This window comes from Dromiciops gliroides, chromosome 4 (genome assembly GCF_019393635.1).
Source record: "Dromiciops gliroides isolate mDroGli1 chromosome 4, mDroGli1.pri, whole genome shotgun sequence".
In the NCBI taxonomy this organism is placed as follows: domain Eukaryota; kingdom Metazoa; phylum Chordata; class Mammalia; order Microbiotheria; family Microbiotheriidae; genus Dromiciops; species Dromiciops gliroides.
Window position 1 is genome coordinate 394,480,268 of NC_057864.1, and position 18,478 is coordinate 394,498,745.

At 36.0% G+C, this 18,478-nt stretch overlaps 1 protein-coding gene across 1 annotated transcript; it reads left to right on the top strand.

Annotated features, from left to right (window-relative positions):
* The first annotated feature begins 7,890 nt into the window (after positions 1–7,890).
* LOC122725320 (60S ribosomal protein L35a-like) lies at positions 7,891–8,318 on the top strand. The gene has a single exon (XM_043962370.1). It carries the CDS (start codon positions 7,940–7,942, stop codon positions 8,270–8,272), a length of 333 nt encoding a protein of 110 aa, XP_043818305.1. The 5' UTR covers positions 7,891–7,939; the 3' UTR covers positions 8,273–8,318.
* Positions 8,319–18,478: the final 10,160 nt, after the last annotated feature.

Here is an 18,478-nt window from a genome sequence, read left to right on the forward strand (position 1 = left end):
CCCTGCATTGCACATTAATGAAATGCCAACATCAGTGGTGAAGACTGATTTACTTAAGAGTAAACAACCCCCAGGTTTGTATATAAAGGTTGCCCATAACTTCAGAAGCTCCACCTACCAAAATCTGTTTTTAATAACTTAGTTTTTCAAGCAGGGTCTCGTTCTATATTGGCCTTTGCATTTCTGCACAGAGAGCAATAAAATATTAATTTCATAGGTTAACAAAACTGAACAAATTAAACTAAATCTAAACAGAGCAATAAAATTTATTATATTTTAAATTAATAAGTTTAAATAAATTTTTATTTTTGTCATAATTAATACCATAATCTTATACAAATATTAAATATTCAAGATCCCTTAGTTCTCCTGTAGGGCAATGTAAATCATCTATTTTATTCAAGGTCAATAAAAGTCAATTTAGTTAAATTCCCACAGTTACTTAGTGGAAACAGGGACTGTTCAGACACTGATGTATCAAACAATAGTTTTCACTAATCAGAATAAATACTGAATGTACTTATGAGTCCATTGTATAATTAATGAATCACTATTTTTTCCAAATTAAATGCTTGTAATCAAAGCCATATTAAAATATAACCCATTCCAGAAGTAAAATGAAGTTGAGTTCTATATTTTTGAAATTTTCCCAAATATTTACAGCCTATTAGCTTAAAGTGTAGCTTCCATCGACATTCATACTTAAAACACACACACACACACACACACACACACACACACACACATACACACACTTCTCTTTCCCAAATATAGGAAAGAATATTCATTCATTTACTCCTAAAGATTTTTATTAAGTGCCTATTGCATGCATTATGGGAATACAAATATGACTGAGACAGAAGCCCTCCTTTGTAGGATAATAGAATTTATAGCTAGAAGTCAGTCACACTAGAGTTTATCTAGTCAAATCATTTTACAGACAAATAAACTGAGGTTCAGAAATGGAAATGACTTTTTTGATGTCACACAGATAATTAAGGACAAACCTGTGGTTTTAACACAGGTACTCTGACTCTTTGGGGAAAATGAGACATGCATTTATTTTGTAAAATGTGCATGTCAATAATAGTCATGAAGATTTTTTAAAAAGTTTGGTTTTAGGGGCAGCTAGGTGGCACAGTTGATAGAGCACCGGCCCTGGAGTCAGGAGTACCTGAGTTCAAATCCGGCCTCAGACACTTAACACTTACTAGCTGTGTGACCCTGGGCAAGTCACTTAACCCCAATTGCCTCACTAAAAAAAAAAAAAAAAAAGTTTCGTTTTAGGTTGTTGTTTTTCTTAGCCTGTCTAGATGTCCAGCTGTCCTGTAAGAGGTTGTCAGTGCATAGTTATTTGAAAACCAAAATTGTAAAAGTAGGAATTATTTCTTTCTATGTCTGCATAAAAGTTCATTTGTCTCTATTTTGCTTTAAGCAGACTATGTCTGCCTTAAAACCATGTTTGTTTGTTTTTAAATCTTTTGGCCTTTGGCATATCAATGGGCTTTATGCTTCAGATGGGGGTAGACTAGATTATCTCTAAAATCATTTTATTAGTTTTAAATAATATTTTATTTTTCCAATTACATATAAAATAATTTTAACATTCATTTGTAAAGTTTTGGTTTCCAAATTCTAAGCCATACTGCTCTTCCTCCCCCTTTCCTGAGATAATAAGTAATCTGATATAGGCAATAAATGTGATCATGTAAACCACTTCCATATTAGTCCTTTTCTATGAGAAGATGGAAAGAAGGAAGGAAGGAGGCAAGGAAGAGAGAAGAGAAGAGAAGAGAAGAGAAGAGAAGAGAAGAGAAGAGAAGAGAAGAGAAGAGAAGAGAAGAGAAGAGAAGAGAAGAGAAGAGAAGAGAAGAGAAGAGAAAAGTTGCTAGAGTTGAAAATGAGAAAAGGAGGTGTCTCACCTACTTTAAGCCACAAATAATAATCTATGTATCCACTGTCTGGGGAAAAAGGGGCAGAAATAATAAACATTCTCAAGCAATTCCTTGATGTGATCCATAGAAACAGCACACCAACTATCCTTCTTTCCCATATTTTTTCTGTTTGTCACTTAATTCATATAAACCCATGCCTACTGGCTACAGGGTGTTGGGGATTTTAAAATCCCTGCCTCAGGGGCAGTTAAGTGGTGCAGTGGAAAAAGCACTGGCCCTGGATTCAGGAGGACCTGAGTTCAAATCCAGCCTCAGACCCTTGACACATTCTAGCTGTGTGACTCTGGGCAAGTCACTTAATCCTCATTGTCCCCCCCCCAAAAAAAATCCCTGTCTCCTTACCGAGATGAAGATCTCAGTGGTAACTACCTGTATACTACTGGGATGCATCTCCTTTCCTTCAGAGGATCATGTTGGAGTCACAAATGAGAAGAATAGGGCTCTCAAGTCATCCATAAGAGACAAAGTTTAATCACAAGAAGCTAAGTCTACAAACAGCTGGTCAGTGTATCTATGCCAGTGGAACAAACTTAATGTAACATTAGAACTTTCACAATGATGAACACAGGAACAAAATATACTTTACAGGGAATGGCTAGTTCAACTGAAACACATTATCAGTGCATTCTTTAATTTAATTTAATTTTTATGCCTGTTTCTGTGTATCTTGTCTACAGCCTTGGGGTCATGATGCTGGCTCTCCAGCTGGTGACCCCAAGGTTTGTTGCTCAAGTGCAGTAATCATGCCATATTTTGTTAACCCATTCCAATCTAGCCCCTCCCCCCCCCCAAATAAAAGTAGTATGTTTCAGTCTGTATTCAGATATCAGTTCTTTCTCTGGAGGCAGATAGCATTTTTCATCATGAGTTCTTTGGGATTGCCTTAAATTATTATTATTATTATTGTTACTATTTTTTTTTTTGCAGGGCAATGATGGTTAAGTGACTTGCCCAGGGTCACACAGCTAATAAGTGTCAAGTGTCTGAGGCTGCATTTGAACTCAGATTCTCCTGAATCCAGGGCCAGTACTTTATTCACTGTGCCACCTAGCTGCCCCAGCCTTGAATTCTCGTATTGCAGAGGATAGCTAAGTCAGTCATAGTTCATCATATAATACTACTGTTAGTATGTATAATGTTTTGCTGGTTCTGTTCATTTTACTTTGTATCAGTTCATGTAAGTCTTTCCAGTTTGTTTGCTGTTGTTGTTTTTCTGAAACTATCCTGCTTGTAATTTCTTGTAGCACAATGATATTTCATTACAATCATATGCCACGATTTGTTCAGCTATCCCACAATTAATGGGCATTCTTTCAATTTATAATTCTTAGTCACTATACAAAGAGCTGATATAAATATTTTTTTACAAATACGTTTTATTCCCCTTTTTAAAAATATCTTTGGAATACAGACCCAGTAGTGGTATTTCTGGATCAAAAGGTATGGACAGATTTGTAGTCCTTTTTTGTAGAATTCCCAATTGCTCTACAAAATGGTTGGATCATTTCATAACTCGACCAATAGTGCATTATAATCTCAGTTTTCTCATATCTGCTGCAACATTTATCCTATTCCTCTTTTGTCATATCAACCAAATATGATAGGTATGAGGTAATACTCCAAATTGTTTTAATTTGCATTTCTCTAATCAATAGTGATTTAGAGCATTTCTCCATATAACTATAAATAGTTTTGATTTTTTTATCTAAAAACTGCCTGTTCATATCCTTTGAACATTTATCTATTGATAAATAATTTGTCTTCTTATAAATTTGACTCAATTCCCTGTATATTTCAAAAATAAGACCTTTATCAAAGAAAGTTGGTATAAAATTTTCCCCCAGGTTTTTTTCCTTCTAATTTTGGTTGCTTTGGTTTATTTATTAATTTTTTTTTTAATTTTATATAATCAAAATTATCCATTTTACATTTTGTAATGTTCTCTATATCTTGTTTGGTCCTAAATTGTCCTTTGTCCATAGATCTGACAGGTAAGTTATTCCATGCTCTCCTAATTTGCTTATGGTATCATCTTTTATGTCTAAATCACATACTCCAGCCCTCCTTCACTTAAATACAATTCACTGAAAGTCATGACATCACCCCTATGTCATGGTCCTCTTTGAGAATGAAGGACAAACAACAACAACAACAACAACAACAACAAATCATGTACCTATTTTGACCTTGTCTTGGTATATTGTGTGAGATGTTGGTCCATACCTCTAAGATCCTTTCAGTTCTAAGATTCTGTGAGTCTGTGATTCCTTGATAATTTGACGTCATTTAATCCACAGGTGGGTAAAACTAGAACAAACTAAGGAGTCTTGAGAGTCCAGATAATTGCCAACAGTTTCATATTTGCATGTGATTTGAGCAGGATGAAAATATTTATTACTCTTTCATTAGTACATTTTCTTATAAGATATTCTTCAAATAATTGTTGCACTCAATTTTAAAATATAAAAATAGATCTTTTTCATTTTCCTTCTACTTATAAGGTGGTATAGAAGGAGGATGCCAAGCAGAGATAGATTGACATGATAGCAACTGGGATAATTGTACTGAGACCCCCAGACTTGAGGCATCCTTGTGATTCATTTTGTATTATAAATTTCATCATAAGTAATTTTGCATCATTGGAGGGTCTTTCCTTGTACTTATGACCTGGGAAAACTACTTGTTCCTAATCACCTCCAACTTGTAGACTATAGCCCATGACACAAACTCTCTGCCTTCTTGATTTTAGTTGAACTACTGAGAGATCTGACTAGCACTTAATCACCTTCCATTCACATTTGCAACAGTTAACAACTACATGGGGAGTATATTTGCAAATCCCCTCAGCCCTTTCAGAACCCCAACAGAGAAGTAAAACTATCCTATAAAACAAATTCTCTTTCTCCTGTCTACCTGTCTCCCCTATCCATTCAACCAAAAAGCAGGTAATACCTATCAATTTGCTTTACATAATGATATCTGGAAGTCTTATTGTGCTTTTATTTTTCAGATAGGATACAAAGGGGGGGGACTTTCTCTACCAATATATAGCACTTGCATTATAATTTATAGTCTTAGAAAGTTGATTCTTGGAACTTAGAGGTTTTGTCTCCTTTTAAAAGCTAATTAAGTGGGGGGCAGCTAGGTGGTACAGTGGATAAAGCACTGGCCCTGGAGTCCGGAGTACCTGAGTTCAAATCCGGCCTCAGACACTTGACACTTACTACCTGTGTGACCCTGGTCAAGTCACTTAACCCCCGTTGCCCTGCAAAAAAAAAAAAATAAATAAAAAACAAAACTAATTAAGTGGGGGTAGCTAGGTAGCACAGTGGATAAAGCACTGGCCCTGGATTTAAGAGGCCCTGAGTTCAAATCCAGCCTCAGACACTTGACACTTACTAGCTGTGTGACCCTGGGCAAGTCACTTAACCCTCATTGCCCTGCAAAAAAAAAAAGTTACTTAAGTTTAGGTGGATAACAACCAATGGGGAGCATGCTAAGCATTCTCTTCTGGTGACAAAGAAAGCAACTTAAAATTTCAGAGCTATTCCTAAAACTCAGAGCAAAGACTTAGTCATTGTTCTTTAGGAACCCAAGCTGTGTGCAATTGGGAGAGAGATATAAAATAGGTATACAAATAACAGGTTGAGAGGGATCATGATGTGGTAAGTAAAAAGCCACCTTCAGGATCAAGAACACTAATATTCTTCTTTCTTTCTTTCTTTCTTTTGTTGGGCAATGAGGGTTAAGTGACTTGCCCAGGGTCACACAGCTAGTAAGTGTCAAGTTTCTGAGGCCAGATCTGAATTCAGGTACTCCTGAATCCAGGGCCAGTGCTTTATCCACTGCACCATCTTGCTGCCCCACAAGAACACTAATATTCAAGTCTTACTTTTGATATACTCTGCCTTTGGAATGCTATGGAAGTCATTTATGATCTCATTGCCCCAGGCAAAAATAAAAAATAATGACAAATAGCAGATCAATTGTTGATCTATATTGATAGGAGTTTCCTCACTGGAAGTTCTGCAAATAAAATCATAGTTTGGTAAAAATAATGACCATGATCATCTTTGAGATAATATGAAGCTTATAGACTTATCAGGAGGTTCAAGTAAAATGATGTCCAAAAAAGTTGTACATAACTACAAGCTCTTATCAGTCAAGAATGATTTGAGGTTGAGCTTGAATGGTTCAGATCACCTCTGAAGCAGTACTCTTACCTAATTCTTTAAACATTCTCTGGGCTTCTGACATTGAATTAAGGCCATTTTTTAAAAATAAAGGGTATTTTAGAATGTCTTTGATCTATGTTGTTGTGGATAATGAATATGAAGATATGTATTTAGGGATTTGGGATTAACAGTTCCCATCATTTGTGTGCTAGTATAGATATTTGTACCTAAGAACTAGCAGCTCTTGAAATTAATTCCTCTGATCCTCTACTGAATTATACCTCTAGTGAGTGTGTTTTGAGGGTGTGAAAAGTTTCACACCTGAGATAATTAAGGGTCAGAAAAATTGCATCCTTAAAAATCATAACATTTTAGAACTAACATGGACCATGGGGAATATCCATTTAAACTACTTTCATAATTTAATTGATGAGCAAATTGAAGGACAGAAGTTAAAATATTGGCTCAAGGTCACACAGCTAGTTAGAGGCCCCAGGACTCCACATAAAAATTTTAAATTTACAGAGTAAACATAGCTCTAATTCTTAAAATTCTAAGTGAGCAGGGCCAAAGAATCACATAATCCTTCGAATAGAAGGGTAAGTCTCTTGGGATGTTGTGAAGGGATCAAGGCTGCAAAGCTGAATAAAATTGGCATGGGAGCCAGTTGTGAAAGTTATGAAAGCAAAAGTTGGTTCTCTGACTCCAGAAGTCCCAAAATAACCAAAGATATGATCACATAATTCCTACTTCAGGTTTAATCACACTTCAGCCTTTAGGAGCATTTTGTGATAGACCAGAAACTTGGGCCTATGTATTTAGCCATGCTTACTTCAATTCAACTTTATAATATAGCAAATCAGTTTAGAGTGATAAACTAATCCATAAAGTCATTAGGTTTAAGGAATTTATGGGATCATAAGGGTTTTGAGGAAGCAGGCCATACCACTCACACCTGAGGGAAACAAGAGGAGGGAGGGGCAGTGAGCCCACAGGGATTGTTACACTTTTCACTGTGCCCCACCCCAGCCCCACTGACTGAGAGAAATGATTTTTAATAAACAACAATTTGAGCTCTCTCCTAATTTTGAAAAGTTCAGTCTCTTGTAAGACATTGCTTTTAATGAGATTAGACTAACTTTCTGATTCAAGGTCCCACCCTTGTAGAAGGTATTGTGCTCTTCTCAGGTTTGGGTGGGTCATAGATTGTTTGAATAGATAATGGTTAGATGGATGTCACTCCTGTACTTGGTGTTATAGTGGGGTTGAAGGAGGAGGCCAAAAGGGTTAACCGCTAACCGATCAATAGTAGCTAAAAGAGGTTAATAGAGAAACTGAGGTTTGAGTTTTTATCAATAGCATAGTAACCCAGAAAGTTTGAGTTCCTATCAACCAACACTATCAACAGAAACCTAAGGAAACAGCAACCAGGGATCATCAACCATTAATAACCATTAATATTCCTAGATGACAGGAAACAGACACTGCACCTAGAAACAAGATCTTAAAGTAAAGAGATATCATAATCAGAGAGACCCTCTGGCTCTTACAAGTTTAAGCATGTCTTTATGATCATGTGCAGAAAGGACCAAGTGTGTCCTTAGATTCACTTTAAGACATTTAAACCCCAAAAAGACATCCCTAGGGGGAAAAGTTACCCCCCTTGGAGGATGTCTTAGGACCCCAGGAAATCCAAAATAGGATGTGAACTTCCCACAAGGAGGAGATTAAGATAATGAGGGGGGGCTTTTTTTCCTCCATCTTGGAGCGTCGGAGGCCTCCTGGAAACAGGACTTCTAGAACAGCAAAATGTCTGGAAGACTGTGGTCCAAGGCCATTTTTGCTGGCTACAAGCGAGGCCTGCGCAACCAGAGGGAACATACAGCTATTTTGAAAATTGAAGGAGTCTATGCTCGGGATGAAACTGAATTCTATTTGGGCAAGAGATGCGCTTATGTATACAAGGCAAAAAATAACACAGTGACTCCTGGTGGGAAACCCAACAGAACAAGAGTGATCTGGCGGAAAGTTACTCGGGCTCATGGTAATAGTGGAATGGTTCGGGCCAAGTTCAGAAGCAATCTTCCTGCCAAGGCCATTGGACACAGGATCCGAGTGATGCTGTATCCCTCAAGGATCTAGAATATGAAAACTGATTGAATAAAATTACACATTTTTTGCAAATGTATATGTTTTGAATGTCTTTTCCCTATTCAAGATCTATTTGTTGGTGGTTTTTAAAAATAAATTTTACTTCTCTCTTGCTTTTTTTCCCCATATAAAAAAAAAAAAGATAATGAGGAGGGGCAGCTAGGTGGTGCAGTGGTAAAGCACTGACCCAGGATTCAGGAGGACCTGTGTTCAAATCCTGCCTGACACTTGACACTTACTAGCTGTGTGACCCTGGGCAAGTCACTTAACCCTCATTGCCTGGCAAAAAAAAAAATAATGAGGAGATAACGTACTTTTCTCACTATAAATATAACCATTTTCACTCTCCCTATTCGAGACAACTATCTCCTTTGGGTGCTTCTCCCTGGGGCCACCGGTCTTCTAAAAAAACTTGGGAAACTGAGTAACTGAGTCTTGCAAATATTTGGGATGCCTCATGATCAATTTGAACAGTTAAATCCATCCCTACAACAGGATCAGATCAGGGGGTATATGGGGACCTGGGGAGCTGGAGAGAAAGGCATCGATATCTGGAAAGGAGAGCAGACACAGGAAGGTGAGAGGATACCAACGACAAATTGAATTTACTTCAAAATTAAGAAAAAACCCTTCATCCAAGAAAGAAGACAGAAAACATTTTTCTATTTTTTCATCCTGCTAATTCTTTTTTCTATACTTCAAAGTTCCCCAGTCCTCATCAAAACAATGGATGAATGAATGAATGAATGAATGAGTGTAGGGAAGCATTTATTAAGCACATAATAAGTGTGAGGTGCTATTATGCCAAGCATTGCAAATATAAATACAAAATTCCTGAATTCTTGCCGTCAAGGAGATTACATTCTAATGGAGGAAATCAACAAATTAGTGATGGTAGCCAGGGAGAGCTGTTTTGCACAAGGGTGTCTCACAGATGGTGAATGCAGTCTTTAGTCAATTGATTGTTGTGCCTTCCAGAAATGGTAGTGATAATTTATTTATTCTTCACAGACTCAGAAATGAAAAAGAGAGAGGGGCTAGGATGATGGCATTAGATAGAGATGGGGGTGGGGGTAAAGGAAAAGGGAAGTAGCAATGTGTTAAATCTGGGTCAGAGGTGAAAAGTGGAGGTTTGATGTGGTGGAGGAGGAGAAATATTTATATTAAATGTTCAAAAATGACTATTGGGTTACTTTTTTAGTCCAATTTGACTCTTCATGATCCCATTTTGGGGCTTTTTGGGCATTGATACTGGAGTCATTTGCCATTTCCTTCCCCAGCTCATTTTATAGATGAAGAAACTGAGGCAAGCATGGTTAAGTGACTTGCCTAGGTTCACTCAGCTAATAAGCATCTGAGGTCAGATTTAAAGTCAGGAAGATGTCTACCTGACGGTGGGCATAACACTTTATCCACTGTGCCACCTAGCTGTCTCATTATCGGCTTGCCTACAGATATTTTTTCCAGTTTATCTACCAAGTTTAATTTAACTAAAGAGTTAGCCCTTCCACTTGGGGTGGGGTAAGTGTTAGGGCCTGGAAAATCCATGGAAGATTTTCCTACCTTTGTACCAGAGAAGTCTCAATTATTATGGTATTAAAAGATAAATGTTAGGATTATACAATACCATATATATGTACATATACAATATATATGTATATATATGTGTGTGTATGTATATATATGTGTGTGTGTGTATATATATGTGTGTGTGTGTATATATATATACATATACATATATATATCTATATATACATATATATATATATATATATATATATATATATATATAACACATTTCCGAGTTTCTAAACATTTTCTGTGTCATCTGACAGCCTTCACATGTCATTTATGGCTTCCACAAAACTCCCCCCAAATTCCCATTTAATTTTTTATGTCTATATGTGATATTTTGAAACTGTGATGGGGAAAGTCAAGATGATGAAGGGATAACTGCAGCTGGGTCTAGGTCAGAGTAACTATGGTGAATACTGACTCAGCTCTTAGATTAATACCATTAGTGCAATTGTTGAAAGGCATACCTTGTGACATGAGGCATAAGGGTAGGTTTGCCATGCACCAAATGGAAGTCACATTTGCAAATGAATATCCATGCATGAGTCTCCTTAAAATTATATGGAACTCACACTTGGAATTACAACACTTGTATCTTAACTCTCATATGGTGTGCCTGAGTTCTTCAGCAGAGAAGAATGTTATAGTATTAGTACTGTAAGTCAAATAAATTGTGAACTAGATAGCCTTCTCTTGTCTCACTGTGGCACTTAATTATCATTAGTATCACTGTTTCTATGGGGAAATATAATCAAATTTCATACAATCACTTAGAAATGAACTTTATATTGAGGACTGGCTATTTATGACATTATTTATGTTATTAATTCTTAATAGGATTGTTAGAATTGCAAAATAAAAGAAAAAAGAAACCTTTTAACTATGGATGGTAAGACAGAAAGCCATGCTTTATTATCAAAACAGTCATTGCATAAATATCCCTGTCCTCAAGGAGACCAGAACATAGAGCACACATAGACTCTACCCCATTCCCATCCTCTCCCCAAAAATAGCAGATCTGGAAGCAAGAATGAGCAATGTGAAGAAATACAAAAGAAAAAAAATCCAAATTGACATGGATGAAAGGGCATGTGCTACTGAAAAATAACCTTCTCAGGTGAACTTCTGTCCAGTCTAAAAGCATTTAACATGCAGTGACTAAAAAATATATATATTAATTATGTAACTGAATGCTCAGTGTCAATCATAAAATGCTTTTCAGCTTTTATTAATCATCAAATGCTAAGTACCTCCACTGAACCAAAGAAAAAATAATAACTTATTGAAATAGTTCTTTACAGTTCCAAAAAATGTTGTGTATATTATCTCATTTGGTGCTAACAATAACCCTGAGAGATAGGCAAGGTTAGGATCTTTTTTTTGTTGTTGTTGTTGTTGTTTTTTTTGCGGGGCAATGGGGGTTAAGTGGCTTGCCCAGTATCACACAGCTAGTAAGTGTCAAGTGTCTGAGGCCGAATTTGAACTCAGGTACTCCTGAATCCAGTGCTAGTGCTTTATCCACTGAGCCACCTAGCTGCCCCAAGGATAGTATCTTCATGTCCAACTTAGGGATGAGGCAGCAGTCAGTGGGATAAAGCATTTGGCCAGAATGGCAATCTGGTAATTAGCAGAACGAGTAGGTAATTTCAAGTCTCTTGATTCTAAGGTTCACTGTTCTTTTCACTAAACTAAGCTGCCTTACCAATAAATTTATTTTTATTCTGAGAATTACAATTAGGTACAAACATAAAAAGACAATTAAAAAAGTAGTTAGTGTTAACCAGTCACTATATTTTAAAGGGTTCTTGAGAATATCCAAGGTTTTACTTAACTTCTACTTATTCCTTTTTTTTTGGTGAGGCAATTGGGGTTAAGTGACTTGCCCAGGGTCACACAGCTAGTAAGTGTTAAGTGTCTGAGGCTGGATTTGAACTCAGGTACTCCTGACTCCAGGGCTGGTGCTCTATCCACTGTGACACCTAGCTGCCCCTAATTATCCTTAACTTTTAATATATTTGCCAAAGCAACCAAATGTAGAATAGAAAGGGACATAAAAGACCATCTGGTTCAACCCTCTTATTTCGCTGAAGGTCAGGTGACTTATCCAAGGTCACACAGGTGGAAATTGTTGGAAACAAGATTTGAATCCAGGTTCTCTGACTCCAGGGTCACAGCACTATGTCTCCCTTGCATTTCCAGAAACATTTTATGTGCTTTTTGTATTAATTAAAATGCTGAAATATCTGGTTCTTCTTCATATATACTCCATAGTAATATTGCATTTTCTTTATGAAAAAATCCATAGCCAGGCTTGCTAACACTTAGTTTTATCATATAAAATATATTATCACAAATAAAAAGGCAATGCTTCTATTTATTCTATTTAGTTATTTACTATTTTATATTATACTATAAATGTATAAGATTTTTGCTAAATGTTCAAGTATGACCATTAAATTGCATTGAAGTGCACCTTAACAAAATAAATCTGTACTCAATATTTTTATCAGACTAAATCTCCTCCTCTTTCCAAATCCAGGGGCCACAAAAACATTTTAAATCCCTATCTATATTGTACTAATCACTTAATTGTGGGATTTAGGCATGTTTCCCCCCACCAAATCATAAAGGCAAGATATCAAAGTAAACTAAGCTTTTTGCAAGCAAAGGAACTGAGAAAAAAAGATTTACTTAAGTCACAAATAGTTAGTGACAAAGTTAGAATTGGACTCCAATGCTTTAGCTATTGCCAGAAGTCATGATAGCACTTTAGCTTTACAGCATGGGCTATCATAATAGCAGGACCTTGCAATTATAAGATTTCCAACATTTTCTAATGATTAATTTAGATAATTTCCCCACATAAGGGTGGTCAAATTCTGATACTGATTTTTTTTTGGTGGGGCAATGGGGGTTAAGTGACTTGCCCAGGGTCACACAGCCTGTAAGTGTCAAGTGTCTGAGGCCGGATTTGAACTCAGGAACTCATGAATCCAGGGCCAGTGCTTTATCCACTGCGCCACCTAGCCGCCCCCTGATTTATTCTTAAGAACCATCCAGGGCACCATATAATGGCTATGTTTTCCCAGCCTCCCTGGAAATGTGTAGGTAAGCCCCACCATCTACTTCCCAATTAATTGCTTTTAGAAAATAGAAACCCAATCCTAACAGAGCTTCCATAATTCATCCATGAAAATTCGAATGAATATGAGCTAGTTCTTTAAAATTATGTCAGCATCCATAGATTGTCCTCTATGATGTTCCCATATTTTATACAGTTATGACTGTCAACTAACTGCTAAAAGCATTGACTATTGCCTTATGTCTATGTGGGGGAAATGCAGACTACTTTTGTTGTGTGCCTAGAGAAAAGAAAGAATTTGACTCTTATATTTCCTAGGGGACAAAAAATTATTAAAAACAAGAGGAAGGAAAAGTCTAAATAAAAGATCACTCTATATTTAGGATAAGAGAAATGGGACTCCTCAATTGAATATGCATTTATCTAGTGAGCTTTATATTAAAAATGTGCAATTTTGTCATTTTATTATGTAACAATAAATGAGACAGAGAAAAGAAATACAGTTGTTCAATGTAGTAGTATGGTAAACTCAAAGACCCTATTTAATGAACAATGCTCAAAAACAATCTGGTAAAACTTAGATGTAGATGAAAATTTCCCACCATATATTAGAGCAAACTAAAACTAGATACATGATTTAAAAAGTTGAAATCATAAACTAATTAGAGGACAAAGGAAGAAATTGCCTTTCAGATCTATGTATATTGAGGAATTCATGACAAAAAGAAATGGATACTGATCACAGGAAACAAAATGTACAAATTTGGTTATATAAAATTTAAAAGATTTTGCAGAAATAAAACCAATGTAGTCAAAAGCAAAAGGGAAACAGGTTATTGAAGGAAAAATACTTTATAATAAGTTTTTCCTGATACCATATTTAAGGTACATAAAATACTGATTCAAATTTAAAGGAAAAGGAGCATTTCTCAATAAATAAATGGCCAAAGTAAAATAACTGGAAGTTTTCAAAAGAAATCCAAGCTACAGACAAATATATGAAAAAAAATTATCCAAATTAATAAGAGAAATGTAGATTAAAGCAACTTTGATTTTCTATCTCATAGTCGCCATATTGTAAATTTGACCAAAAAAACGACAATTTTTAGAACTACTGCTAGAAAATTTATACACTAATGAACTATGGGTGGAGGTGTGAATTGATCCAATCATTCAGGAAAGTAGTTTGGAACTATGCCCCTGAAATCAATAAACTATGCAAATTCTTTGACACAACAATAACAACAGTAGGCCTGTACCTGCATATAGATCAAAGAAAGATAAAAGGGACATATATGTATAAAACTATTTATAAAAAGAACTGGAGATTAAGGTACTTTTCTATTGGGGAATGGTTAAAGAAATTATGGTGTGTGAATGTAAAGGAATATTGCTGTCATAAGAAATGATGAAATAAATGTTTTCAGAGAAACTTGTGAAAATCGGTATGAATTGATACATAGAGAAGTGAACAGAAGCAGAACAATTTATAAAATGATATTATAAATTAAAAAACAAACTTTGAAAGACTTGAGAATTGTGAATCATGCCATGACCAACCAGGATTCCAGAAGTCTGATGATGAAGCTTATTATCCACTTCTAAAAAGAAAGAAGATAGATTCAATATAAAGAATGAGACATTTCTTTTCAGACAGACAATGTAGGGATACATTTTGCTTGACTTCAGATATTTTTACAAGGAATTTCTTTTTCTTTTTTCCCCTCTAATTTATAGATAATTCTCTTGATTATATTTTAATTTGTATACACAAATGATAGTTTTATCTGGTCTCTGTTAAGTTTAGAATAACAATTTTAATTAATTTAAAAAATAAGATCAGTTAGGGGTAGATAGGTGGTGCAGTGGATAGAGCACCGGCCCTTGAGTCAGGAGGACCTGAGTTCAAATCCGGCCTCAGACACTTAACACTAGCTGTGATAATCACTTAACCCCAATTGCATCCCAAAATAAATAGATAGATAGATAGATAGATAGATAGATAGATAGATAGATAGATAGATAGATAGATAGATAGATAAGGTCAGTTAGCCTTAGAAATTAATATATCACACAACGAATGTGCAAATAAAATAGAATGTATCTATGGAGATATAGCCACTAAAGAATGCAACATCAATGAAATGCAACAGAAGAAAGCCAGAAAATCAACCAAAGATGAACAATGAACTGAAGCAATGATGTAGTAGGACCAAAAAAATAATAATAATAGAACTGAGCATGTATAAGGCATGCAAAATTGATAGTCAATAACCGACATTGGACAACTGGTTAATGGTGAATGGTATCTGTGTAATGGCAAGTATTTTTCATGCAAATATTTTAGGAAAGGACCAGAATTTAGGTGCCTTAGTATATGCAAAGGAATATATCCAGCAAGAACTTGGGCTACATTTGGACGTAAGCCTCATAATGTTTTTGCTGGAGTAATATAGTCACCAAGTATTTAGTCCCAGTTTTGTTCTGTTGTTAAGCAAACTCAGACAGCCACATGGTGTCCAGAGATGGGGATGATTGTGGGGGTAAGGGCAGGGGTGTCAGAAACAACAATAATGTGTGGTTAGCATTTTGAAACACAACATTAATTCCATCAGGATCAGATAACATGAAAGAAGTTAGTCATCAAAATTTAGTTTCTATTTTTATTCTGCTGCTAACTTGTATGGTTAATGATCCCTTCAAGACTTCAGGGCATGTTTCCATACATTTCTCTTACATAGAATGGAAAGGGGAGGAGGAATTTCAAAACCAATTTCTCTGATTGTTTATTTCTAAATTTTAGAAATTATCATCCCAGTGTTCTGGATATCTTTTCATTTTGCCCTACTGTATTCTTCTGTAACTGAATGATAAGCTTTCTAATCACTTGTCATAATGTGTTTCATTCTGATGTATTTATTTCTAATCTAAATAAGGACAATTACATTCAGGTCTATGCAGTTGCCATTAATTTTAGGGGAAGAACTCTTAATTTTTCAGTATTGTGTTTCCCAGAAGACTGTTTCTGGAAATATTGAATGAATATCCTTTGAGGCATTTTTAAGCTAAGAGAATTTTCAAGGAAAATATCTTACTGAGAAATAAATTAATCTATATAGAATATGCATCATTTCTCCCTTTTAACCTCTTCCTAAATATCTCTTCATGCATTCATTCATCCATTTATTAAAAACATATGTATACATATATTTATACACATACACACATATTTTATATATATAATATAAATTAAGACAATACCATGTGCAAAACTGTCTTGTAGATTTTAGGATATAAACACAAATAAGCTCCTTAACCTTAGGAAGTTTACAATCTCCTTGGGTATATGGTTAGGAAAAAATGAACACAGACAATTATGTGCCTTACACTAGTATTCTCCTGTTTTCTGAATGGCACTAAAATAATAGAAAATGGGTAATTATCAGAGCAAAGGAGATAACCAAACAAAACTCTATAGAAAAATTCATATAATTTTAATCTTAAACTATGTCTTGAAAAGGCTGACTTGGGTAAACACCAGAACCAATTTGCTCAACCCCAGCAAAAGCAGAAGTCTACTAAGGGGAATAGTTGTACCCAGCATTAAGTTGCAATCATTAGAAAACAAAATACATAGAGTTTCTCCTTGATCTATAGGATTAAATTTCATTGGCATTTATTTTGTTTCAGGCATGAATTTTCTTCCTTCCTTCCTTCTTTCCTTTATTTCTTTTCTTTTTTTTTGGGGGGGGGTGGTCAATGAGAGTTAAGTGACTTGCCCAAGGTCACACAGCTCATAAATGTCAAGTGTCTGAGGTCAGATTTGAACTCAGATCCTCCTGAATCTAGGGCCTGTGCTTTATCCACTGTACCACCTACCTGCCCCCCAGACATGCATTTTCAGTGGTACATAGAGACTCCCAGTTTGTAAATGTGGCAAAGGTTCACACATTTACATTTTGTGAGGCTTCACATGTAGCAAAGCATACATCTAAAAGGGCTTTCACACCCCCCACCAGGAACATGGGAGTGTTTTGTGGCTCAAAGGAAGGCAGAATAGATGTCCTAACCTATTCCCACCCCCACCCCCCCCCCCGAACCTCCTCCAAGGGAGATTTTAGGCTCTGTCATGAGGAGAAGCAGGGAATTTAGGCTAGAGGGTACTGTTCTCTCCTCAAAGAGACAGGGCTCCAGGCTAGAATTTTATCTATCATCTCCCTTACATATTATTAATCTAGTGGATATGTTCAGGGTCAAGCTAACTTGTGACTGCTGTATCATTGAGGTGAAGGAAGACCTCAAGCTTTACATCCAAGGCTTAACCCCTTTCCCAGCAAATAACAGTTCCAAGATGAAAACACATAACAAATATCAAAGATACCACTTTCTCCAAACCACAGCAAAACAGAAATCAGAGAAAGTACACATAGGAGAATATATACCAGTTAATACAGAGTGAACAGCTCTACTCATTGGGAGAGAGGTAACTCAGCTCAACCAAGACAAAAATAGTCAATAAGTTTGTAGTACCTATGGTATTCACTGTATTGTAGGAGGCATTATTATTAATGGAAATATTAGTCTTGGTGTGTTATCTCTAGTGTCAGACTAACTTGACATTGTAACCTGTTTCATTGCTATCATCAGTTGATCAGTCAGTGGCATGTTGACTCTCCAAAGCAATATCTGCCACTTCCTATAGTTCTAGATATGCTTCAAAAGAATGGTTTTGTGCATAAAGCCACTCATACTCAATCCTAAGAAGCTTATTATCACCTGCTCAGTCAATCGGTAAGCATTTAACGGGTTCCTACTATGTGTCAGACATTGTTTTTGGTGCAGAAGATACAGATAGAGCACCGGCCCTGGATTCAGGAGGACCTGAGTTCAAATCCGGGCTCAGACACTTAACCCCGGGCACTTAACCGCAATTGCCTCACCAAAAAAAAAAAATACAAGTCTACTTTGATCAAGTGAACTACCACTTTTAAATGATAAAATGTTATGCCAAGGAACATTAATCATGTCTCAATCAAGCTATCATAGATATTAGACCAAGTATTTAAAAATATTTATAACTGTAGTGATATTACACAGGAAGTATGTTCAGATTACTTGTGGAAATTTGGTACTGCCTTGTAGGCCCTTTCTATAATTAGGTAATATAAAGTTGCTATCTGTAAGGTGGCTAAAATTCTAGCTCAACTGTCTAAAACTCTAATGAGTGGTCACCATAAATTATTAGCTTTAGCAAGAGTTTAGATTTTTAAGTATTTATCAAGGAGCATAAGAATTTGGTGAAGAGAGAGAAAGAGGCCAAGATGCCTTCATTTATATATCTAAGGGAGCCAGCATCTCTGCTCCACTCCACATGAGGTCCCGGTGAAAGAAAGAGTCCCTTGCTCCTTCCTCCTCCCAGAAACCTCTCATGAAACAGGAAAAAGGGCCATACACACAGCTCCAAGTTAATTGGCTGATAGCTTTGATCGACACTACCCACAAGCAAACGTCATTTCCTGATGCCAAGGCCACATGGCTAT